Raw genomic sequence first — 27,149 nt, 5'->3', positions numbered from 1 at the left:
TGGGGGGGGGGGGGTTGTTCTGTGCATTGTGAGGTGTTTAACAGCATCCATAGAGAACAAGAGCACTCCCTAGTTGTGGCAACCAAGTAATTCTCTAGACATTGCCAAATATCTTCTGGAGGGAAGGGACCTCACTTTAACAACCTCTGATCTTCAGAAAGAATGGACTAAATGTTAAATCAGGTGAAATTTGCATTAAAATAGTCCTGGATCCAAACTGCATCTCTACCAGTTATGATCTTGGGAAAATTATCTCATTTCAGTCTTAGCCAGATTCCTCACGTATAAACTAGGGATATAATACTTACCAAATAGGGTTTTAATAAAGATCAAAAGAAAGCATGCAAAGCACTTTGTAGAGAGTGCCTTATGTGGTAGCTATGAATATTGTTCCCATAGTATTTCCCCATGTTCTTTATTTATTCATTCAACATATAGTTATTAACTGGTGTCTGTGTGCCACATCTTTTTAATGAGCTCTAACTGAATTATTCCTTCTCAAATCCTTCTCTGGTGCGTACTATTATCATCTCTGTTTATTCTTTGTGAATGGCACTTTTAATGCCAGCATAATAGTCCATCACATCTATTTTTATGTGTGGCCCTAGCCTCCCTTCTGAGATCCAGACCCATATATCTACTTGGATGTCTCCCTAGGAACTTTTACATTCAGTATGTTTGGCCCATTAGCCCAGTGCCTAGCACCTAGTAAGCCTTCCATAAAAATGAGCTATTACTGGCCATCAATGTCCTTTTTAGCTCCTGCAGTCTGATCCGTCTCCACTTGCCACTCCCTGGTGGATTCCCAGAGTCTCTTAGCCCCTAAGAACTCCCTTAGCATCTAAGACTGCCAGCAGTCTTAGAGGCCTTGATTTGTTGCCCCTTGGTGTAGCCCATGGGAGATTCCAGCCTGGTTCTCCCACGTACAGGGAAGAACGGAAGCAATGGAAATGAAGACACTCCCATTCCCAGAACCATTTTTCCTGAACAATCAGTTTGGTGGGGTGAATTTGCTAGCACTAGATGGGAGGTAAAATTACCCAACAGTAGCCTCTCTGGGTGTGCCAGCAAATGATGCCTGGGGCCTGGCTGATGCTTCCTGTCCCGGCAGGGGCCCATAGACAAGAGCTAGATTTATGCTATTAGTACGGTTTTAGCAGCAGCGTATGCTAAATGCTCCAGAACCGCAGTTCATGGTTCTTGGGGCTGCAACAGGGGCAATCTGGCAGTCATAAGCAGAGAAGCAGTGCAGTGCAGTGGTAACACCAGCAGGCTCCGTATGGGGTAGACCTGGGCTGTAGTCTCAGCTTCACCTTTCACTAGCTGGATGATAGCCAGCTGGTGTTCTGTCATGCTGAGCCTGTTTCCTCCTCTGTAGAGGAGAGGTGATGGTTAGTATTTATGGAGTGCTTACTGCTCAGTTGAAACACGGGAAAGTGTCTGTATTCAACCCTTACCAGCTATTTAAAAATAGGATTTATTCTTTAAATAGAGTTATGTTCCCCCAGCTCACACTCATCCCTGTTATAACCTTTGATGATATTTAGAAAATAAATAATGCACGTATGTAGTTCGCAAATAGAAATCAGAGTACAAAGTGAGAAATGCTTTCATTTTTGACCATTTTGCTCCTACAAAAACAGCCGTTGCATAGGATTCAACCTAGTAAGTGCCAAGCCACCGTTCTAAAGCTTTATATTAACTCGCTTAAATTCCTCAACAAACCCACGAGGTAGATACAATCATTACCCCCTCCTCGGTCATAACTACTATTTCTCCTGAAGAGAAGCAGAGGGATCTGCCGGCAACCTAAGTGGCCTCCACAAGTGATTTAAAAGTTTGAGAAACAGTGGTCAGATATGTAATTATTAAGTGCCAGACAGGATTATCCGCTGGCTATGCTAAACAGGATCCCCTGGGGCGTCATACTCGGCGTATTTGGACGGAGTAGGAAACCCACTCGCGCGCCCTGGGGCCAGCCTCTACGTGGTTTCCCAGGAAAGGGGCGTCGGGATCCGCCGCCTCAACCAGTCTTGCTGGAGTAGGCGTACCCCTACTAACAAAAGCGCTCGGAGCGACTGCCTCCATAGCCAGTCAACGCCGAGCCCAGGCCCGCACCGCCTCTCAGAGTCGAACTCCCAATTGGTGGAGTCGTTCCGGAGCAGGCGGGCGGAGAGTGAAAGTTTCGCCTTCCTCGGAAATGTAAGCCAATTGCTGCGCCCGAGAGATAACTGCAAGTTCGGTTGCGTTGTGAGTAGTAATCGGCCCTGGGGGCGGGGCGGAGAGCAGGTCGGGGGCTGCCGGGAGGGGACGCTTCCCGCGGGCGCGCAGAGCGAGGACCGTGACAGCCACGCGCGCACGTGCGCGCCTGGCTGCAGCGCGTCCCTGAGACCTCCATCAGTCGCTGAGAGGCGCGCCGAATCTGGGCCGCAGCCGTCTAGGGGCCCCGTCCTCGGGTGACCCCAGTGTCCCCGGCCCGAGTCCCAGAGCGCCCGGCCGGTTCCACCTCGTCGGTCCCCATTCTCGATCCCTCCCCACGGCCGTCAAGGCCTGCCCCGCAACTCTCCTTTTCCGCTCCAGGGACGGAGTCCTCGCGGCCCATGCTGGCCGCTGGGGGCCCGCGCCGTCCAGACAGTTTTCGGGCCGGCCGGCCGGGCACCATGGTGGCCCTGAGGCCTGTGCAGCTCCTCCAGGGGGGTTAACAGTCCCAGAGCACAGGCCTCGGGAAGCGGGGGTCCCGGGCCTGAGCCCCGCACCATGGCCGGGGCCATCGCTTCCCGCATGAGCTTCAGCTCCCTCAAGAGGAAGCAGCCCAAGACGTTCACCGTGCGGATTGTCACCATGGACGCCGAGATGGAGTTTAATTGCGAGGTAATCAACGGCCGGCAGCCCCGACGGGCTGCAGCGAGGTGGGAGCTTGGCGGAATTCCCGCTCCGCGGGCCCTAGTGCGGCACCGACCCGGGCGCCCCTACCAGGGTGACAGTGGAGGTGGAAACTTGAGGGATTCTGGTTTTATTATCATCTCTGGGTGTAGATAGAGATGGCCAGAACCGGAAGGCGCCATCTAGGCCCAAATCCTTATGTTAAAGATAAATTGCCTTGTTCAGTAGGGCTTTTGGATTTGGAAACACTTCCAGAAAATTTTCATTCATACTGCAAGAGGCTAGAAACATCGGTGGTAGCAAATTCTAGTTTTCATTGGCAGACTTAAGCTCCGGCTCTATAGAATTTTTACTTTATTAGATATTTACTTTATTATGATGTACCCCAGGTATTAGAAGGCATCTCGTTTTATTGGGAAATCTGTACTTGTTTTCCTTTTCTAAAACTTCACTTTTCTGGAGAAAACTCTTTGAGGAAAGAGATGGTGTCTTATATTTTCCATACAGTTTGAGCGATGATGATAAGTTATCATTTATTGAATACTTTCGAAGTGGCAGACGCTTATATATTTAATTCTTACAATAATCTAATGAGGTAGGTACCCCAAACCATATATCTAGTCAATGGTGAGGTGGGGTTTTGAAGCAAGCTTTTAGCCAGTACAGTACTGTCTCTCAAGTAATTTAAGCCCTTGCTACTCAAAGTGTGGTCTGTGGACCAGCAGCACTGGCAGCAGCGACCTAAGTCAGGGGTTGGCAAACTTGCCGTGTAAAGGGCCACATAATAAATATTTTTAGCTTTGCAGGCCATAAGGTCTCAGTTGCAACTACTCAACACTTCAGCTCTACCCTGTAGCACAAAAGCAGCTACAGACAGGATTGACTTCAGCATGACAGTGTGAGGATCTCCATTGACCTGGTTCTCTGTAAAACTGGTAAACATTTTTAAAAAACAGTGACTTAAGCCCTCTGGAAATGGTGCTAAGGGCAAACATCAAGCAAAGAAACCTCTATTCAAGGAAATACATGAAAATTCAGTAAGGAGGGTGAAATCTGTGGAATTTGAACCAAGACCTCTACAACCCACCTGCTCCCAGCTTAGCAAGGCGGGGATTCTCAGAACACAGGGCTCCCTCTCCCCTCAGCTCCTGGTCAGAAGGCTTTCTTACCAGGAGGAGGAGGAGGAGGAGGAGGAGGACTTCGGTGCTTCTCATCCTGCCCAAGGCTACTAATTGCTGAGACTCAGTGATAGAAAGTTGAAAGACGGGGCTTCTTCTTCATGGAATGAGGGCTGTGCTGTGGGCAGCATACCGAGAAGGCTGGGCCCCAATTACTCTTGCCCCACCCTCAGCTTGTGAGATGGTGGTTCCAGCCAGAAGAGGTAAACTGAGAAGACCCCAGGCTGGTATGTGCCCCCTCCCCACTTCTACCAAGAGCTCAGAGATTTTGCCTAGAGAAAGAAGCAGGCTTTAAAACCCTTGATCTCTAATCTCTACTCAAGGTAGTGACTTGATTTCCAACAAAGTATAGAGAAGTTTATGCCTAGGGGGTTCTCAAGAACAGTAGAGGTGTTGGTGAAAGGCAGTTTCTGGGCTGCATAAAGATACAGCCTAAACTATAAACCAGCTAGTTTGCAGGAAAGAATCGGGGGAGAGGGTGGGGAAATAGCATGGCCTGGAAGAGCCCTGTGGGGGGTCAGAACAAATATCAAACACTGATCCTTCAAACAGCCACTTTTTTTTTTTTTAAGATTTTATTTATTTTTAGAGGGTAAAGGAGAGAGAAAGAGAGAGAGAGAAACATCAATGTGTGGTTGCCTCTTGCCTGCCCCCACTGGGCACCTGGCCCTCAACCCAGGCATGTGCCCTGACTGGGAATCGAACCAACAACCCTTTGGTTCCCAGGCCTGCACTCAGTCCACTGAGCTACACAACCCAGGGCAAAAGCCACATTTTGATTGGATTACTTTACAGAGTAAGTTATGTTCCAGAGTATTTAAAATATATATGTATTATTTATTTTTAGAGAGGGGAAAAGAGGGAGAAAAAGAGAAGGAAAGAAAAAGAAATATCGTTGTACAAGAGAAACAGCGATTGATTGCCTGTCGCACACCCCCAGCTGGGGAATCTGGCCTGCAACACAGGCATATGCGCTGACTGGGAATCGAACTAGCAACCTTTCCAGCCATAGGCCAGTAGGTAATCCAATGAGCCACACCAGCTAGTGCTGGAGTGTTGTTGAAATTAAGGGAACAGCATACCACAATTAGTGGAGTTTGACAGCTGGATGTAATAAGAGAAAGAGAGCCCTACTAAAACGTTCAGGCATACTCAAAGATGCATCTCCCTGAGAAGCACCATCATAGGCCACACTATGTGAGGGAGATAGATTTCACTAAAACAATGCAGCCAGGCTCTAAACAAATAAATAAGCAAATAACAACAAGCTCTGGAGACGGGGTCACCAGTCGCCAGAGTTGCTATATTATCTAAAACATCTAGTTTCCACCAAAAAATTATAAGGTATGCAAAGAAACAGGGAAGTATGACCCATACAGTGGGAAAAAGCTAGCAACAGATATTGCTTGAGAGTGACCAGATGCCAGATTTAATGACAAGGTTTTAAAGGAGCCATTATAAATATGTTCACAGAACTAAAGGAAAGCACAATTAATGAAATAAATGGAAGGTATAATGATATTTTTGCATCAAAAAGGAGAAATAAAGAGATAGAAATTATTTAGGAGAACCAAATTAAAATTCTGGAGCTGGAAAGTATACAATGACTGAAATAAAAAAAAATTCACTAGAGGGGCTCAAAGTAGATTTGAACTGGCAGAATTAGTGTGCTTGAAGATAAGATGGGGTAGAAATTGTGTAAACTGGAGAGCAGACAAAAAAAAGAATGAAGAAAAATGTTCACAACAGCAGAGAAATGTGATAGATTGTTAAGTGCATCAGCGTATGTGTAACGGAAATAGCAGCAGAGGAGAGAAAAAGTATTTTAAAGGTATAATGGCTGACACTTCCTAACTTTTTGAAAAACAATGACCTATACATTCAGGAAGCTCAGTGAACTCCAAGGAGGATAAACACAAAGAGATTCACAGACACATCATAGTAAAAATGCTAAAAGTCAAAGACAAGGAGAAAATCTTGAAAGCAGCAAGAGAAAAATGACTTTGCACTTACAAGGGAACCCCAATAAGATTAACAGCTGACTTCACTGAAGAACATATTTCAAGTGCTCAAAGAAAAGTCTTGCCAACTGACAAGCCTATATCCAGCACAGGTAGCTATAAATAGTAGGGACATTTCAAAATGAAGGTGAACTAAAACTTTCCCATAAAAACAAAAACTGAGAGAATTTAAAGCTTAAAGATTCACTTTACAAGAAATACTACAGGAAGTTCTTCAGGCTAAAAGCAAGTGACCTCAGGTAGTAATTTAAATCGACAATAAAATGAAAAAACAACAAAGAGCGCCAATAAAGGTAACTACATAATTATAAAAGAGTATAAATACATATTTTTTCTTTTCTTAACTGATTTAAAAAGCAATTATATAAAGTATGTTATAATATACTGTTGGGGCTGTGACAGAAATGCAATGTATGTGTATTGCACTTGCCAATAACAGCACAAAAGAGTGGGTGGGAGGGAAGCTGTGATGGACTAAAGAAATGACTACAGATGGTAAAGTAATAACTATAACAATGTATTGCCAGACTTGTAACTTTATTAGGTATAATATATATAACACTACTACAAAAAGGGGAAGGGAATGGAGCTATATAGGAGTACCATTTCTATATATCACTGGAATTAAGTTAGTATAAATCTGAAGCTGATTTAGATAAATCAGGATTATACAGTAAACCGTAGAGAAAGCACTAAAAAAAAAATCTTTAAAATTATAATGGAAAAATTATTAAAGAAAAATGCTTCATTAGAACATATTCACTCAATGCAAAAGCAAGTAGTAAAGGAGGACTACAACAATAAAAGACACGAAAAAACAAAAAGAAAAATGGTACTTCTACACCAAATAATTACATAACTTGAAATGGGGACAAGTTCCTAAAGACACTAACTACCAAAATTGACTCAAGAAGAGTCAATTTGAATAGAACTATAACAAGTGATGAGTGTAAATTAGTAAAAAAATACTACCCACCATGGAAATCCCAGACTCTATCCACTAGAGGACCAGATAGTTTCACAACTAAATTATACCGAACATTTTAAGAATAACTAATGATAAATTTTTATAAACTATTCCAAAAAAATAGAAGAGGGGCCACTTTTCAGCTCATTTTATGAGGCTGGCATTACCCTGATACCAAAACCAGATAGAGATAACACAAGAAAACTGGAGACCAGTATCTCACGAAAATGGAAGCAAAAATCCTTAAGGAAGTACTAGCAAACCAAACGCAGCTACATATAAAAAGATTTATACACTATAGCCAAGTGGGATTTATCCTAGGAATGTAAAGTTGGTTTAACATCCTGAAATCAATTAATGTATTACATCATCTCAATAGACTAAAAAACAAAAATCATGTGATCATTTCAATAGATGCAGGAAAAGCCTTGACAAAAGCCAACAGCATGTCAATGATAAAAACACTCAATAAAGTAGGAATAGAAGGGAACTTCCTCCACCTCATCAAAGGCGTCTGTGAAAACCCCACAGCCAATGTCATGCTTAATGGTGAAGCAGTGGATGCTTCCTCCCTAAGGTCAGGAACGATCAAGGACGCCCACTTTCACCACTTCTATTCAACACTGCACTGGAGGTTCTAGCCAGGACAATTAGCAAGACAGTGAAATAAAAGACATCATATCGGAAAGAAGGAAGTAAAACTATCTCTATTTGCTGCTTTCATGATCTTGTATACAGACTCTAAGGAATCCACAAACAAAAAACGATGGGAACTAATAAACAAGTTAAGCAAGGTTGCAGGATAGAAGGTCAATTCAAAAACTGTAATTCTATGTACCTGCAATGAACAACCTAAAAATGAAATTAAGAAAATTCTATTTATAACAGCATCAAAAAGTATTAGATACTCAGGAATACATTTAACAAAGGAAGTGCAAAACTTATACTCTGACAATTATAAAACACGGTTGAAAGACATTAAAGATGATCTAAATAAGTGGAAGACCATTCCTTGTTCATGGATAAGACTTAATATTGTTAACACGGCAATATTTCCCAAGTTCATCTACACACATTCAATGCAACCCTTATCAGGATCCCAGTTTTCCTTCTTTGTAGCAATTGACAGATGATTCTAAAATTCATATTGAATTGCAGGGATCCCAGAATAGGTAAAATAATCTTGGAAAGAAACAAAGTAGAAAGACACATTTGCTCATGTCAAAACTTACTAAAAAATAACCATAATCAAGATATAGTGTAGTAATGGCATAAAGAGAGTCATATAAATCAATGGAATACAATTGAGAATCTGGAAATAAACCCGTATGTCTTTGGTTAACCGATTTTTGACAAGGGTACCCAGACCACTCACTGGAGAGATGAACAGGCCCTTCAACAAATGGTGCTGAGGTAACAGTGTAGCCACGTGCAAAAAAAATGAAGTTGAACCTTTACTGCACCCCACATATAGAAATTAACTCAGTGAATCACAGACCTAAATGTAAGAACTAAAACCATAACATTCTTATAAGAAAACATAGGGATAAAACTTTATGACTTTGGGTTTGGCATAGATAGGATTCTTAAATCTGACACCAAAAACATGAACAACAATGCAAAACAAATTGAACTTCATCAAGATTAAAACTTTGTGCTTCAAAGGACACCAAGAAAATGAAAAGAAAAAACAGTAAATCACATATCTGATAAGCGTCTTATATCTAAAATATATAAAGAACTCTAATAGTTAAGTAGATAAACAAGCAAATAACCCAATTAAAAGGATCTGAATAGACATGTTTCCAGGGAAGATACGGACATGGCCAATAAATACAGGAAAAGTTGCTCAACATCATTCGTCGCTGCAGAAATGCAGATACGAACGAGATACCACTTCACCACAACGAGAGCCACCGCTGGGGTGACTAGAATAAAAAGCCTTATAATATAACAACGAGTGTCGGTGAGAATGTGGAGAAATCGGAATCCTCACACACTGTTGGTGGTAAAATGGTACAACTACTTTGGAGAACTGTCTGGTGGCTCCTCAAACAGGTAAACAGGGTTACCATATGACCCAGAAATTCCACTCATAGGTCTCTACTCAAGAGAAGTGAAAACATGCCACAGAGAAACTTGTACATTGAAAACCAGAGTTTATAAAGGTAAAAAGCACAATCTGGAACAAAAGAAACTTACATTGGCTACTTAACGTGGTGTGACAGCTGGTACCGAACGGCGGACGGGTCAGGTCCCTGTAGGGAGGATCCTCCGAAAAGGGCAAGTTCGGGATGGACTTGTACGGCAAGCACGGAAGTCCAAACCTCCTGTGGGCGTGGATGTAAATGAGTCTGACTTTCCCAATGACCTCCCCACTCAGTTTTAGGGCTCACCATCCCCATGTTAGTACTCCGTCTTAAGTACTCTCTTTGGCTGATGTAGCTCAGTGGGTTGCGCCTGGGCTGCAAACCAAAGAATCACGGGTTCGATTCCCAGGTCACGGCACATGCCTGCGTTGCACGGGTCCTCAATACGGGGTGCACGTAAGGCAACGACACATTGATGTTTCCCTCCTTCTCTTTCTCCTTCCCTTCCCCCCTCTCTAAAAACAAATAAATAAAATCTTTTAAAAATTAAAAATAATAGACATGATTTTATTCCATAAAACTTTATCTGTAGACATTAGAATTTGAATTTTATGTGATTTTCACAAGTGATGGAATGTTAAAATTTTTAACAGTTATTTAAAAATGTAAAATTGACCCTGGCTGGTGTGGCTCAGTGAATTGAGCGCTGGCCTGAGCACCAGAGGGTTGCAGGTTTGATTCCCAGTCAGCGCACATGCCTGGGTTGCGGGCCAGGTCCCCAGTGGGGGGCGTGTGAGAGGCAACCACACATTGATGTTTCTCTCCCTCTCTTTCTCCCTCCCTTCCCCTCTGTCTAGGGATAAATAAATAAAATCTTAAAAAAAAAAAAAAAGAAGTAAAATTTGCCCTGGCCACCTGGCTCAGTTGGATGGAGTGTCATCCATATACAGAAAGTTTGCAGGTTTAATCCCCTGTCTGGGCACTTACCTAGGTTTCGGGTCTGATCCCTGGTCAGGGCGAGTGTGGGAAGCAACTGATCAATGTTTCTCTCTCTCTCCCCACCTACCCTTTCTCTCTCCCTTTCTCTGTCTCTAAAGAAGCAATAAACATATCCTTGGGTGAGGATTTAAAAAAAATAATAATGTAAAGCTCATTCTTACCTCTCAAACTGCACAAGACCAGCCAGAGGGTTGGATTTAGTTGTGGGCCGAAGTTTGCTGATCCCTGGTCTAAGTTACTGTTTGATAAGTGTGAGAGATTGTGAGAGACTGATGCATACGGAATGGGATTTTTGTATGACCTTTCTTTAGCCATAATTTTGCCATGAAAATCTCTTAGTAATTTTCTTCTTTAACTAGACCCCAAACCCGAAGAGGATAGACAATATTATCGGCAATGGCAGAGTTTCTAAACCTTGGCACTATTGACATTTGGCTGGATAATGCTTGTTGGTGGGGGACTGTCCTGTGCATTGTAGGGTGTCCAGCAGCATCTGTCCTCTACTCACTAGATGCCAGTAGCACCCTTCCCCCAGCTCCAGCGTGACAGCCATAACTGTCTTCAGACATTGCCAATTGTCCCTGGGGGGAAAACACCCTCCGCTCTCCTGTCCCTCCTCCCACCACCACCACCTTGGCATCTACAGGAAGGGCTATTCAGAGAGGCGGAAGGAAAGTATACAGTCTGTCAAACTTAATATACTCATAAGTGACCTGAGGATTTTGGTAAAATGGGGATTCTGATTCTGTAGTTCATTGGTGGGACTGAGAATTCTGCATTTGTAACCAACTCTCAAGGGATGCCAATGTCGCTGGCGCAGGGGTCACGCTGAGTAGCAAAGCAGCTAGGAGAAAGTGCATAGGCTTTGAAATAAGACAGACCTGGGCTTCACTGAATTTCAGCTACACTGCTTAAAGCTTGGATAAGACACTTAAGCTATCTGGACCTCAGCTTCCACATTAGTAAAATGGAAGTAATATTTCTGACCCCGTGAAGTTGTTATAAGGATTCGTGGAATGCATGGTGCTGGGCAGAAAGAAAGGGACTATACTTGGCCTAAAGTAGGAGACTTAGGTCACCGTGTTGGCTGCCACGTTGTGATTTGTCAAGCTGTTGCATCTCATTGAACCTCAGATTTCCAGTGAAAATACTTTTAAAAAATGGTGTTCAGACATTCTGTTGAAAGTAACAGTAGTTTGATCTATGCAGACCAAGAGAATTCCACTTCAGAGAATCGATCAGCCTTACTCTCCCGCCCTATTATTGTTATACATTAGCTGAGCAAAGTGCTAACGCAGGGGATGGCCTGTGTGTTTGAAAAAAAGAGAGATGGTACTTGAGGAATTCTTGGCTTTACTGAGGTCACATGTAGGTGGCTTTCTAACAAGGACTCAATTTCAGAACCGGTGGTAGTTAACATGTGGATCATGTTATCTTTTATTAATAAGTTCAGACTTTTTGCTGCAGAGATAGGGGGAAAATCTCTTCTTTGCAATACCTGCTGCATTGCACAATTGGCTCAGTGCTTTGGAGGATTTTTCCACTTGAAAGCTTCGATATTTGTCATTTTGAGAAAGTGGGTGCTGAATGTAATTTGCCAGGAGGCGAAACGGTTATATTATTTCTTATCTAGGCCGGAATTTTACCCTAATAATTCAATCTACCAGGAAGAAGAGTCAAGTATGAAAAATGTCTCAAAATTGAGTTGTGAGAGATTCTGTTACCATCTTATATTAAAAATAAAGCCTCCTCTGCCTGTTGGTTGATATCCCAAATGTTTCCACATACCCAAGAGGGATTATGATCGATTTAAATACCAACATGACAGATCATTCCAACGTACTAGTGGACAAAGAGTTGTCCGTGACAGAAGGAACTTTCGAAAGGAGAAAACAGAAAGAACAACTGGTGTTTTCAGTAAGATGTTAAATTTTAGACATTCCAAGATTTAGACAAATGATTTCCTTCTGGGATGTAAACGCCAGGGGGGCAGTGGCGGCGGTTTCATTGCTTGGTAGTCACAGTGCTGTGCATGAGAGCACTGGGAAACTTTTCTCCCTGTTTCAGAAGACTCTTCTGCCTCATCGTTGGGCTCTCCCATGGGGTTTAATCAGTGCCCCGTGTACAGCATGGGTGCCACAGCTCCAGGACACGAACAGTCAAGGGTGAATGATGAACGTAGTCGTGCTGAGCTGGTGAAGACTGAAGAAGGAAGCAGGGCGTATACTGACTAGTGCTGCCATCCATTGAACCCCAAGTCTGCGCTTTTGTAGGAGGCAGGGCTAGGAAACAGCGGTTACTATGTGCCAGGCATCATGCTAAATGCTTTAAAGGCTCATTTGATATAACAGAGACTCATTTATTTATTCATTCAACAGATACTTACTGAGTACCGACATGGGCCAGGCAGCGAACATGACTTAGCAGTGGTCAAGACCTAGTTAGGCTGTGCGTGCTGGCATTGGCTTCATTTTCAGAAGAGGAAGTGGAGGCTTAGGCAGGGCAAATGGGCTGGCTGCTTAAAGCCTCCGTGGAGCCATTGTCTATTCTGAAAGAAAGGACAGGGACAGGTAGGTAATGGGAGAATAGACGGGCACACTTTTTAACTCAATAATGGCCAATGAGGCCAGCAGTTGCTTATCTGACCCTCTCAATGAGGCTTTCGGGTAAATTGAGTAGGTGTTCCCTTAAGCTCCAGGTTCTTCACTGGGGCTGCTAAGGCAGCACAACCTAGAGGTCATGACCATAGATAGTCTCAGGAGCAACCCCTGGCTCTGCCTCTCTCCATCTGAGCGAGCTTCGAGCTTCGACAAGTTCCTTAACTCTCACATGCCTCAGTAAAATGGAGATTGTAATTATTCTTCCTGCACAGGGTTGCTACAGGGGTTAAAATTAAGTTTTTATTGGTGAGTACTTAGACTAGCACCTGGCATAAGGTAGGTTCCGTACAAGGGTTGTTCCATGAAAGGAAGTAAGTGCAGGCCCTCTTATCATTTGGCTCCCTTTGCCACTATGTACTTGGACTTCCTTGCCTTTGACCGCAATGAAACTTATTTGGTAACAGTTAAGTATTTTCTAGTTGCAGATTTCACATGCTTTGTGCTCAGAATGGTCTTCCCTGTGTTCCGCCTGGTGTCGTCTTACGTTTTGTGCGTCTACATAGGTAGCAATTGGCTCACCTCTCTATTCTGAGACCCTTTCCGGTACCTTGAAAAGTTAGTTATGTAACTTCTTTAAAGTCCACCTCTCTCTCCATGCCCCTCTCCCCCTGCAGTTCAGTTTCAGAGCAGCCAGTATTTAAGGCATTGGAGCGCACAGAAAGATATTAGGAGGGAAGGTCCCACTTTTCCACAGTGCTCACAATCCAGTCAGAGCACGAGGCCACAGAAAAGATAACACAGAGGAGTCTATACATAATCGAATGAGGGTGTTACCGTTAAGAGGGAAATAGGAGACCCCATGCGTGGGGTGAAGGGGGAGCATTCCCTCCAGCCTCCTTACCACCGGCTTGGAAGGCAGGTTTGTGCCCACAGGTGCAGGGGAAGCATGTTCCTGTCGGTGGATCAGTGGAAGTGGCTGAGCAAACCCAGGAGACGGGAATCCTGTGGTTCAGGGAGGGGGAGGGGAGAGATGTGCGAATTGGTAGGTTCAGGCCACATTAAGGAGCTTGTATTCATCAGTTAACAATGGGAGCTTGGAGATTTTTCCTAGGAGAGTGATTTAAGGTGGTTGGCATGCAGGATGATTTAGAGTGTTTGTGTGTAGGGGGTAGGAGAGGTTGGAAATAAGGAACTCTGTTAGAAGACAACCACTTTGGGCCAGGTGTATCACACTGAAACCTGAACTTGGGGCCGGGACTAGGCAGATATAAGGAACTAGTGAATACTGAAGACCGGGGAACTAGGAGGATGAAGCAAGGAATTAGGGTCTTTTGTGACCAAGAAGGAGCAGAAGACCTAGCTAGCCCAAGATTCAGGGGTACCAAGGTCCAGAGAGAGCCCTCAGGCTCTGAGGCCCCGCAAGCAGGACTTGGGTTCAGGAGGTCAGCACACGTTCCTGTGTCTGGTCCCAGCCAGTACTCAGTCAGGTGCCACTTGTGTAAAACCATTGAGAGCCCCGAACTGGTGTTTGATCCCCCAGCTTCTAGGCAGAACCCCTCTGTGTAACCTAGGACACATCTCTGACCCTCCCCCCCAGGCCTCAGTTCTTCGTCTGAAAAAATGAGGGAGAACTTCATTTGAAAACCCTCAGCTTTAACATCTTATTTTAGGTGATCTGGGCAGAAGAAACTCATCGCACAGCTCCCTCTCTGATATTTCCTTCTTAGGAAGTCATTTCAGGATTTGAGCATATAGGTGTGAGAGAAATCTTCTTGATGGCAGAAAGAATATTGCTTAGGGGATAAGAGCTGGCAGCTTGATAGAAAGCCTAAGTTGGCCTGGGTAAAGCCCTGTCACCACCACCAGCTGCCTGAGTGATCTTGGACTTAGCTCTCTAAACCTCAGTTGCCACATCTGTAAAATGAGGAGGCTAATAGTATTTTTCTTAAAGGATTGTTTTAAGGCATGAATGAGGCAGACCTTTACAGGCACTTGGCTCAGGGCCTGCCCATACTAATAAGCACTTGGTAAACATCAGCTTTTTATGTTGTAAGTTGGGAGTGTGGGAACAAAGAGAAAGGGTCTCCTGCTAGAGGCGCCATGAATTTTTTCCTTTAATCATCTCCTTCATTTTCTTTGAACCTTCCTCAGGTTATCCTTGCCTTTGTAACTGCAGACCTTCTACACTATAATTAGCCTAACCATGATGAGCTTTACCTTATGGCTTATTCCTGTTCAAGGATCTTTTACAAAATGCGATATATAATTCATCTTTATTTAGCTTGGTGTCCACCGTGACAGTGGGATTCTTTTATGATTTCGGCCATAGTTAGTTCTCTGCCATTCTTTTGTCCCTGATGTGTCATTTCTTTGTTTTTTGATGACTTCTCCAACCATTCCCGCTAGTTTTGCTTCCTTACCTAAAAACGTTTTTGTTGCTTGTTTAATTTTAATTTCAGAAGTTAAAGCATTTGAGGTCTTAAAAATTCAGAAAGGAGTTTTCTCAGAGCCGCTAATCTTTTCAGCCAGCTGGCGGCGAGGCTTCTCTGGTTTGTTACAGGAGGGTATGTTCCATTTTCCTGTCTGTGCTTTGTCTAATTTGGATTCTGAATCCACAGGGGGAGGGGTTATACGGGGGATAAGTGGTAATGGAAAAAATACAATAAAAATAAATCCACATGTTTTAGTACATATTTACCAAGTAAAAATTGATTACCAAGCTAGTGCTGACTTCAGGGAAAACATCTTTAATCAAATCTTCAATCACTCCAGGTGCTTGTCCCAGTTGAGGAATCACTCAGGCACCACTAGGGGGGGTCAGAGCACATCAGTTTTAAAGGCACTGGGCTTTTTCCTCTTTCAACCCTTTTTGCTTCAAGGCCAAATTCAGACCCGGCTTTGGAAAATTCACAAGACCTTTCTGTTAGTGAGTTACGTTACTTGCTGCTTTCCCGTCCATCTTGCCAGTTTCAGCCTCCTTGTTTTAGTAGTTTTGATCATTTGACTTTCAGACAAAACTTAAAACGGAAGAGCAGAGTCATTACTAAACTTGTCTGAACTGAGCTGCGGTTTTAAATTCACCAAGAGTGTATTTATGTAGTATCCTACTCACGTTGGTTTGAGATTAAATCAGTCTCATGAATATGTTTAAAAAGTCTTCAGCCCACAGTAGTTCTCGTCCATCTGTAGAAATTTTTGCTAGTCCTACCCACTCATACCTGCACCTTCCAGTGCTGTTAAAGTCAGTGTCATTATCACTAGTGACCATGAAACTTAATCAAAAGGTCAAGCTAGAAACAGAATGCTTAACATTTCTTTCTGGCCTAGGGTCTGGGTTCTGCATGGGCTGATTTGCATGAATGGATTATGGTCCAGCTCTGTTATGTGGGGAATTTCTTTGAACAAATGCACTCTTAAATACAAACCACAACTTTTGCAAAGGACAGGAGGAATTAATTAGTTAGATAACATTTAATCATGGGATATATTTCATAATCTGATAATTTTACATCATGATTAAATATTTGAAATTTAGCTTCTCTGTGTCCATCTGCACTGAATTTACTATTTCCTATCGGTAGCTCTGCAGAATTTTTATTTTCAATATTTCAAGCAATGTAATCATTGATCATTGCTGAATATCAGTAGCATGCTTGGGGCTAAAAACTTCTATAGTTCAGCATTATAAATATAATTTTTGTCACATTAGAGAGTTCATTATTATAAAGAAGTCAACTCCTGATTATTTGGAGGGAGGAACACAGCAGCAATAGCAGAACCTGAGTAAGGGGGAAAATGTAGTGCACACATAAATTACATGTTTAGTGCCATTTACATCCCGAGAATGATTTTAAGATATAGAGTAGGACAATAAGCATCAAAAGAAAAGCATTCTAGCGATGAAAAACATACCACTTGGTTTATACAAAAGCATCTCAAGCTCATAGACACAGAGTGTTAATCCTGAAAGACCACTTGATGGTTGTGGAAGCTGAGAACCAAAGAGGTTAAGTGACTTTCCCAGCACAGCAGGTTTGGGTGTTTTAGAGCTGTTTGACAAGGCTGTGATTGCTCTCGTGTTGTGAGCTAAATTCCAAGGACAGAAATTGTCTTCTTTGCTTTTGGGGGATTGTATTGCTTTTATACCAACGTAATCATATTGTTTCATTTTGCTTTGTCATCTGTCAGCCGACTTTGGAGTGCCTCAGCTTCTTTTTTTTTTCCAAAGCATCATAAAATGTGGGCATTGCACGGGGCAAAAGAAATTGACAGATGAAGACACTGAGACCCGAGTTGAGCTGTGTGGCTCTCCCAAGGTTACAGGCTTGTGTGTGGTGGAGGGAGGGAGTTGGGAATGCTGATCTCCTCTCTGGGTTCGCTGCTGCTCCCATACACTCTCTCCACTTCATTGGGAAACATGCCAGAAGCTGTGCACGTAAGGACCTTACCCCCTAAAAAACTATAATTCATTTTGTTTTGACAGACTTATCAGAGTTTAAAACCTCCATGTTGTGACTTCCCAAAGTTCTGTGACTTGTTTTTTATTAGTTTCTTTTGTTCTGCGGACATTTTTTCTTGTCGGTTCTCTTGAGATTTAGATTTCCTTGGCAAAGTATTTTTAGAGAGAGAAATCAGTATGTGTCACCAAAGAGGGAAAATACATACCTTAAGGCCCAATTATGCCATTAAAATTTTAATAAGGAATATCATAAATTCTCGCTTCATCGCAATCATTACTTAGAAAACTGTTCTACTCAGAAGCCTCATCTAGTTATCATCATCATTATCATCATCATCAGCCAATCACAGGAATTTATGGAGTGGCCACAGATTGTGAAGCACGTGCTTGGGTTCTGGGAGACTTAAAGTAGCCCTTGCCTTCAAGAAGGTGGTGATATGCAGAATTGTAGGAAAAACAGGGAGCTTGGGGAAAGAGAGACACCTCGTTTTTCCGAACATCCTGACTCATGTATCTGGTGTTGTTTGTGGGGAGGAGGACAACCGTGAGTTAAAGGAATGGACCTTAGAAAGGTCTGATTGTGGATAAGTGGAAACAGATAGTTTTGCTGACTTGGGAAGCTACAGGCTGGGTTGTAACGAGTCAGGGCAATTGGTTGAAGGAGGGAGGAAGTAATTTCAAGGTGTAAGGTCTTGAAACCAATAATTTAAATGGATTTTGCGTACCAACAGAGATGATTGGAGGACTGGCAGAGGAAAATTACTTGCTATGGTTGATTATGACAGAAATTGACAGGACAAGAGGTTGGAGATGGGGTTTTTTTTTTTTCCAAAGAGGAGTCTTTAGGTTTATGAGATTTTTGCCCAGATTTAGCTGAGTGACATAGGGGTTGTGGTTGGTAGACCAGAGAAATGAATTTCTTTCTTTCTTTCTTTCTTTCTTTCTTTTTTTTTTTTGCTAAAATCCTGTTTCTATTTGGAGGTTCCCCTTTTTCCTCATGTCGAAAATAATGGCTGATCAGGAGTGGTGTATCCTTTCATTGCGATAGGAACTAGCACTGTAGTTTTGTAGTTTAAGCTCAGAAGACACAAGAACCTGTTTCTGGGGTATAATGATACCACACAGAGTCAGGGAGTGCTGTTTTTACACCTGCATTACTGCCCTTTATAATCCTCTGATGAACTAATATATTTTTAACATTTTTAAAAGACTTTATTTATTTATTTTTAGAGAGAGGGGAAGGGAAGGAGAAAGAGAGAGAGAGAAACATCAATGTGCAAGAGAAACATTGATTGGTTGCCTCTCGCAGGCCCCCAACCCAGGACCAGGCCCTCAACCCAGGCATGTGTCCAGACCAGGAATTGAACCTGCGACCCTTCTGTCTGCAGGATGACACCCAATTCACTGAGCCACACCAGTCTGGGTGAAGTAATATTTTAATGGAACTCATTATTCACTTACTGTACAGCAAAACCATTTTTTTGTAATTCTTTCCATTGTGTTTATCTTGTAAATCAAGGTATTTGGCATCTATTTTTTCAAAACGGACAAATAGAAGTTGTATTTAGGCTTGTCTCTGGTACCTTAGCATCTTAAATTCTCAAGTCTTCTGTAGGAAAGCAGTTCTTCTGGGCCAGCCATGACTGGCCAAAGTCAGTTAGGCGTAAAGATTGAGAGGGGAAATCCCAGGCCTCCTCAGTTTCCCATTTCCGAAATAACGGCAAACACGTGTTTCTTGTCCTGAGCCTGGGGAGGTGCAGTTCCTTCCGCTGCTCTATCTATAAGGGAGCTAACCTTTTGACAATTTTTATGGCAAACGCTAGGGCAGTTGGGAGCTAATTAGGAGAAACCCTGATAAGCGAATGCTGGCTTTGTCAGTTCTCTTTCACCTTCCGTGGTGCAGACAGCCAGTCAAATGGCATTCCCTGTGCGGCTGACGATCTCGTCCCCCAGACTCTGGGAAACAGGCTTGTTTCTCCGGTCGCTTTTTCCAGCTTTGGTCTTCTCTGTAAAGCCGAAGTTCTCCCTGGGTCCTAATTCTTAGACATTTCACACATGGCAGCCAAATTTGGTTCTCTTTCTTCAAGGAAGTTGTCCTTTTTTTTAAGCTGTGGCCTTTTCCCATTAGGTGGCTGGTTTCCTACTCATCCTACATGGTTGTATCAGCAAGTGAAAGGGATTCAGTGACTACATGGCCCCAAGGATGCAGTGGGAGAAATGCAGTGTGAAAGCTGCAAAAAGCAAAAAAACCAATGGTAGTCTTAAGGGTTGCGTGTCGAAACCTGGCCAGTTGTAAGATGACTGTCGTGGATATTATTCATAATTCTTCCCCTGTTAATGCTTGAACCCCAAGCAGCCCTGCAGGTTATTGGTGTCAGTAGCCTCCTGCAATAGGAAAGTGCCGCATTCCAGCTACGTTCCCGCTGCGGAGGGTAAGTGCTTAGTGCTATTTACCTAAAACGTTCTAGGTTGATAAATTACAAGCACTTCACTCTGGGTATAGCTCATAAATTTAGCCACTAGAAAAAAAAATAACAAGCTGACAGCACTTAGTCCTGTTTATAAAGTTCATACACATCTATCTTTGATACAGGCATAAGTATATATCTGTGAAATAGCACTGCAGACTGTTAAAAGTAATAGAGAGCACAGCCACAAAGCATGAAGCATCATACTTCCAGACTTACTACCATTAGCCCCTGTGCTTGAAGGGCATCTTGAGGACAAAGGCTGCAGAGTGGGAGCTCACCTGCTGTGGAGTCCAGATTTGTGCTCCTTCTTGCCTTTCTTCTCCCTGCAAATCACCTTACTCCCTCCCTCCCTCTCTCTTTTTCTCTCTGCAAAGTAAGCATCTCCCTCTTAGCTTCCCTTGTCTTCACTAGGCTGAGATGAGGCAAGGAGCTCTTGTAGCTGTATATGTGGGGCAGTTTGAACACTGTGGCCGGGTGGGAAAAGCTGGTCAAATCCTGGGTTTAAATGAACGTTTAATCAAAACCAGGAGCTGTTCTATTTTTGGCAACGTATTCAGGAAAAACAACAAACCCTCTGACAAACGAAATAATCTTTAGGTTGTATACGTGCAAAGCCCGAAAGATTCCTTGTGCAATCAGGTGTCAGAAAAGGAAATATTTTAATAAGAAAAAAAAGTGGTCGTGGCTTCTTAGAGATGTGGCAGGTATCGTTAGGGGGTGCACGGCTGCTCGGCACGAGGGACTGAACAACGTGGTCTAATCAACCGTGGAGGGCTGTCACATGCATCGGGCTGAAGCTGCATACTTAGTGCTGCATTGAACATTCAGTACTGCAGATAGGATAATTATGCCGCCTGTCAGATACTGGAAAAGTGCAGAGAACATTCCTTCACTTTGCAACAGCTTGGACCCAAGTGGCAGACGTGCTGTTCCCTCCAGCTGGCGTGACCTCCTGTTCTCAGCCCCTTCACCAGAGACCAAGTACTACTTGGCTTTCAAGACCCCACTCACGCAGCGTCTCCTCAATGAAGCCCCTCGCCCCCCAGGCCTGAGTTGTGTTCTCAAAGTACCCGGTTCTGTTAGCATTTACCAGGTTGCATTTCTGTTATCCATTACCTGTCTTCCCTGTCAGACATGAATAGGGACAGTGTCTTGTCCTGAATTCATCATTTATCTCTTGTGCCGAGCACAATGACTAGGATGTAGTGGGTGCTCAATAAATGTTTGTCCAATGAGTGATAGCCTGGTTAGTCCAACGAGGATTGATGGTGCCCTTTCTGATCTGTCATCCATCACCCGTGGAGCGAAATAGGACTGGAGGCTTTAAACAGTGCCACTTGAGACTATAAGGAGTGGAGGCAGGGTTAGAATGAATAATAACTACCTTTTATTGAGTATTTACTATGCGTAGGGCACTGTCTTAGGATTTTAAATTGTATTAATGCACTTAATCCTTTGATCAGTCTGCTAAGACAGGTTCTGTTTATTATCCCCATTGGGAATATAAGAAAGTGCAGTACCTTGCCCAAGGTCGCAGAGTGACAGAGCTGAGTGTGCTGTCAATGTTAGATAACCTATCCATGCTCTTTAGGCTTGTTCCTGGAGAGAATTAAGCCCTCCTGTCCCGAGGCATCCGTCTTATGTAATGATTTAACTTCTTTCCTGTGTATCTAGAATGGTACTCGTTGTAATCCATCCTTGGGACACAGGAGAAAACAGTCACTCAGATAACTTTCTGTGCTCTCTGGTTCCCACAAGAGAGGCAGAGTAGATAGTTTACAAAGAATTGCTTTTAGATGATGGTTCTTTAGGTCCTTCTGGAAGTACAGCAATGAATATTCTCCAGTCAAACGGAACTATAATACTTTCCCTTCCTACAAGGACCATCTAAGCTTTTTTTTGTCTCCAGTCCTTTGCATATGCTGTTCTCGCTGCCTGGAACACACTTCCTCGCTCACTCCTCCTTCCCCACTATGAGAGCTGGTCTAGATGCCAAGTTAGAGGGTTTCTTATTGGGCATCCCGACAGCCTCTGTGTCCCTGTTGGGGAACTGACAAGGGCGGTAATGCTGAAAACCTCACCTGGAGTGGATTTTTACGTGGGGTGAAGGAGGTGATTATTTGTTCCTGACTGGTCCATGCCCCAGACCTGTTCTGTGAGGGTAGAGGTGATCTCTTCTGTTCCCTATTTGTCCCCTGTACCTCCGCTGTTGCTTGGACACATTGGGTGTTCACCAAATATTTGTTGAATGAGTAGATGGCTGGAGGTTCATTCTGCTTCAAGTTTCCAAGCCTTGGGTTTTTGAAGTAGGCAAGTCTTCCATGGGACAGCCGCTGCTGGCCATGTGTTTTGTGTACGCACTCGGCTGGGCACGGTGGGGAATGGGCCACGACGGATGCTGCTCTGTTCCGAGGCGCCTACCTTCAGGGAGGCATTCAGATGCTCAGATCACTTCCTAGTATCAGCACAGCATGGTGGGTCACTGACAAAACCCTAAAGATGAGTGCGGTCACATTCTGGTAAGCTGGCTGTCACCAAGGCAGCCCCATTTCATCCCGAGCCCTCCCTTCACAGGGCGTCCTGAGAACCACTTGGAGCCACTGTGGCCAATGGTTCTTGTGTGTTAACAAGTAGAAACCCGAGTTAGGATGACTACGCAAGCCTCGTGCATTTCGGGGAGGGCATGTTGGAAAGTCCGTCCTCCGGTAAGTAAACAACGTGTTGATGGTTGGATTTAACCTAAAAGAAAACTTTTAATTACTTAAAGATTGAACATTTTATTTTAGCTAAGGCTTTAAATCAAATGTATTTAGGACATTTTACCTGGTCTCCTCAGGCACCTTAACTTATCTTTGTCTTAAATTTAATTGCTCATCTGTTTCCCTTGAAACTTGCTGCTTCTCCTGAGGTTCTCTCTCTCCTTCAGAGGAACCACCTGGTGCCCAAGCCAGAAACGCAGGCGTCCTTGATTCTTTCTCCTTGGGTCCCCGCTGGCATTCAGGCACCAGTCCTGTGACTGCCTTCTTCCCATTCCTCAGGCTGTCTTTTCTCCCTCCCACTGCCTTTGTTAAGGCAGGAGTTGGCCTCCTTTCTGTCCTTATTGATTCTAGGCTGCTTTCCTCCAACTCGTTCTCCACCCTGTCATCAGCGCACATCCCAGAAGCTGATCTGATCCCATCACTCCTCTGTCCAAAAGTCTTCAAAGGCTCCACGGACAGCCACCTGGCCCCACATCATGCCCCGTTTTCCACCACGCCCCCTCCTGAGTTCAGGCTGTCTGTTTCAGCCCTACCAGATGACTTGCAGGTCCCTGCAGGTATTATGATCTTTCTAAAAAACTTATTCCTTCCCTCTTTTATCTCTCACTTGTTCTCTAAAGCCTTCTCTGACCCAAGTCTTTGCGTGAGTCTCCTGCATGGACCATGCTTCCACCATTTGGCATCCTCAGTGTCTGACCTTGCTCGAATGCTTTCTGAAAGAGTAAATGAGAGGCAGCAGAGGCATTAACTCACATTGAGTTGTAAAGGAGCGGTATCAGGCTCCTCTGAGAATGGGTTTTATTTTAGGGTGGGAGAAGGGTGTTAAGATACTGGTTACTTACTGGAAAAGGTGGCTGGGGAGTTCTAGTGGCGAGGACGCCACAGAGCAGGGAAAAAGGCGACCGAGGATCTAGGGATTGCCCACCCTGGATCACCGTGAAAAAGGTCAGCGTCTGCGTTCACAGGCTGCCAAAGGATCTGTGACTCAGTTTTCTTATTTATACAGAAAGGATGGGTCTCCAGTGGGTAGACCCAGTCGGTAGGCTTATTTCCAGCTCTGACATTCTACAGTTCTTAGAGTCAAAATAAAAAATCTAAGTAGGGCATTTTGAACCCGTGTGAGAATTTTTTCCCCACTCCTCACTTTATTGCCAGCTCCATGGGAATAAAGACATTGCCTCTGCATTCAACAGAGAGTAGTTTTGCATTCTAAAAGCAAAGAAGTAGAAAGGAATACAAGAAAACTGCATTAATACGATATTATGTTTGAGAATTTAAACTCCCAAGTCAGGAAATTCACTCGTCCTTGTTTTTGTAGCTTTCCTTTAGATGCCTGGCACGTCCCATTTACAGACGGCCCCTTTGTGCCAAAGCCCTGCCTGGCCGCGAGGTGCGATACGGAGGGTTTGGAATGGTTACCTTGATCTTTTTGGCCCTTGGGTGTTTAACTTCTCCAAGTTAATGTCTGTTCTTTAGCGTCCCATTATCTTGTAGCAAGGTAGTCATTTATAATTTATGTACTATGTACTGGCTTAAAACAGAGACAAGAGAATAATCAGCATCCCGAAGCTTCTAGTTTTCCAAAATAACATTTCTTCTGTGAAGTCTGCCTGTAGGAATTTAAACCCGCCGTGAATTAAAAAACACTTTGCCCTACTGTCAGGCTGGGAACTGGGTGTGCCAACAAGCATTATTAAGCCTCACAAAAGGCGAAGGAGATCATCTTTTTAAAATAAAACTAGTCAATTTATTCTACACAACATAACTTCTAAAGACTTCAACCTTCGTAGGGTTCCAGGGGCCTCACTAAAGTCACAGAGAGGGACAGGGGCAGAGCGAGAAGGACAGGTAGACATGGCCCCGGTTGAAGGACAAAAGCCGATACATAGCTCAACCACTTGTCTGCTGCGGTTTTGGTGTCCTTCCATCTAGGCTGCTACTGGGCTCGCTGACGTGGACTGCAGGCGTGGAAGAGGGATAGGCTCTGCCGTGGAGCACCTCGTAGAGAACGCACTGTTCATTCACATGTATTAAAACCGGAAGACCTGCCTGAAATATCCTCTGTAGAATCAGGTTTCAGCAAGAGCCAATCAGATATTAGAGGCCTAACTTACTTTTTCCTTTTTGCTTTTATACCAAGTCTCTAAACCCTGATTCCACGTCCCCCCCGCCCCCACTTCCTTTTCATTATGCATCTTCCGTGTGCTAGGAACCAGGAGGAGATTTTCAGTGAGGGCAGAAGGACTGGTGCGCCTGCGGTCCAGTGGTCTTGTTCTTCTGGCGTCTGGTGACGTTGTATCTGAATCCCACGATTATCCTTACTCTGACCACTGACACTGTGATGTGTCTCATATGCTCATAACTGTACCTGGTGTACATTTGAATGTCTACCTGGTACTTGGGGGCCCTTAGGGGGGTGAGCAGCAGCTAAGGGGTAGTATGGGAACATCGTGGGTGATTTAACTTGAAAGCCACAAGGTGGCAACATTTACTAAACTGATGGGCATTTTCTTCCCCTGTGAAGATCCTGAAGGTGCTTTTCCAGCTACAAGATTGAATAGCTGAGGAAAGGATTTAGCATCCATTGCTTCAGGTCCTTTTGAAAGTGAGGCCATAGGATAAGTACAGTACAGTTATATTGGAGTCTATTCATCCCCTGGCTCAGATACTGAGGGTTTGAAATTGCTCTGTGTAACTGTGGGCAAGTTGCCTCCACTTTGGCCTTAGTTATTCATCGCGATAGGAGAAAACTATGATTGGACTGACTGGTCTCTATTTTTTTTTTTTCCTCCATGATTTATGACTTTGGTTACAACTTCCTTTCCTGTGTTGCTTAAAAAAACAAAGCAAAACAAAAACCTTCTAAGAAAAGCAGCTTTTAAACGCACACGTACACACATATGCACAACACTGCTAACCTTTTATGAAAGGGCAGGGTCATGATGTTTTGAAAAATCAATGACAAAATCTCAAGGAAATTAATGTCCCTAGAAGCTAGCCACCTCCCTGGGTTAGCTCAGGAGACTAGGCTCTCCTAAATGAGGATGCTTATTCGCCAGCTTCCCTAAATTAGCTTTGGGGATATTAAGGTCTGTAAGGAACTGTCCAAGGGAAGTACTGTGTATGCTTTGCAGTGATTAAGCCATTAAACTCTAATTGGTATCTTCTCACTCGTGGTTCTGCGTAGGAAGCTTTAAAATGATGTAGGAATTCTCCGCTCCTCAGCCATCGCCACGCTTTGGAACCCGAGAGCAGAGAGTGCAGAGAAGAGGTTTGGGGTGAGCAGACTATGACTTTTGCTCACCCTGTTTTCCCCTTTGGTTTGTTGTTTTGCAGATGAAGTGGAAGGGGAAGGACCTATTTGACCTGGTGTGCCGGACCCTGGGGCTTCGGGAAACCTGGTTCTTTGGACTGCAGTACACCATCAAGGACACCGTGGCCTGGCTCAAAATGGACAAGAAGGTCGGGCTGGAACTGGATGAAACCAGTGGGGCTGGTGTGTGCTCTGGTTCTGCTCCGAGCGCGTGCCCGGGGTATTTGCTCATCGCGGGGCATGACGGATAGAGGGCAGAGAAAGGGACAAGTCCTGCAGAAAGCAGGTCCTCGAGACGTCCGGGGCCCTCTACTCCTCACAGGCTCTCCTGGGCAAGCAGAACAAACCAAGATCAAAGTGTTGCAATCCCTGGCCTCTTTACTCACGGTCACCAGGCTGATTGCTTCTGGCTTTATGCTGCTCAATTTATTGAGCCACTGGGCAGGCTTTATGAATAAAAATTACATATATATGTTTATAACATATGTCTTTGAAAGATGTTCTTGGGGCTCGTGTGCTTTATGAAATTTTAAAAGCTTTTTTGAGAAACACCACGGCCCAACTCAATTTAATCATTAACGTGATCTAAGGAATACAGAGTGCCCTGGTCGCTGTGGAGAAAGGAGACTGTTCATCTAGTGCCCATGATTTTCCGGGGCTTCTGAGGCCTGGACACGTGCGGGCTCCCAGCAGTTCTAATGTGGCGTAGAGAGGAGCACTGCCTAGGGAAACTGCCCTCTGTGGGTTCATATGTGCGTGCAAAGACATACTTTCCTACTCACCTGCCTACCTAACCATGAAGATGGGTGAGAACAGGGCCATATGCTTTTGTCAGTGACTCTTAAAGGACACCTGAATCTCTGAGTAAGTCAGTGTCTAATTCTGGCCCCAAGTGCAATCCCCTGCAATTGCCCACCTGAGTTTATTACCGGTTACGTGGCATGATAACCAAGAAAAGCCTCCGGTCTTTTATCAGTTTGACTTTAAACCCAAGTGTTCATCTACACCCTAATCTGAATCTTCATGTTAGAATTCCTGCTGGTGGTAGATTTCATGTGCTAATTCCCAACAACCACGAAGATCAAAGTGCCCTCTTGTGCCAGTGTTAGCAACATTGCCCTAGATCGGGTTAATTTTGAATCTCCTGGGCACTACCAATTAAAATGTGGGCAGGGGTGTGGAAAGTTACCTATCAAAGACAGCAGAACTCTCCGTGTCTTTTTGTGATTCTCAGCAACGTAAATTTTAAATCATCTACCCAAGCGTTGGCCGAATGGATATTAGACTGGGGGCATCAGGAGCCACGGCACCCGCTGCCTGAAGGAAACATGTTATGACACGTGTGAATGGAGACCTGGAGCCTGTCACATGGCGTGCTCATGGCCTGAAACGAAATTCATTCTGCAGAG

At 44.0% G+C, this 27,149-nt stretch overlaps 1 protein-coding gene across 4 annotated transcripts in view; it reads left to right on the top strand.

Moving 5' to 3' along the window:
• Positions 1-2,261: 2,261 nt before the first annotated feature.
• NF2 (NF2, moesin-ezrin-radixin like (MERLIN) tumor suppressor) overlaps positions 2,262-27,149 on the top strand; it is a 68,275-nt gene continuing 43,387 nt past the window's right edge. For 3 of the 4 annotated variants that reach the window (XM_024566613.4, XM_045200668.3, XM_024566614.3), the window contains exons 1-2: positions 2,262-2,871; positions 25,764-25,889. In XM_024566613.4, coding sequence (XP_024422381.1) covers positions 2,758-2,871; positions 25,764-25,889 — 240 coding nt within the window. In that variant the 5' untranslated portion in view covers positions 2,262-2,757. The remainder of the gene's footprint in view (positions 2,872-25,763; positions 25,890-27,149) is intronic. The other variant, XM_024566611.3, reaches the window with a different exon arrangement.

The sequence above is a fragment of the Desmodus rotundus genome, chromosome 7 (assembly GCF_022682495.2).
Source record: "Desmodus rotundus isolate HL8 chromosome 7, HLdesRot8A.1, whole genome shotgun sequence".
Taxonomy (NCBI): Eukaryota; Metazoa; Chordata; class Mammalia; order Chiroptera; family Phyllostomidae; genus Desmodus; species Desmodus rotundus.
Note: the sequence above shows the minus strand (reverse complement) of the source record. Positions and strands in the feature narration are given on the sequence as shown.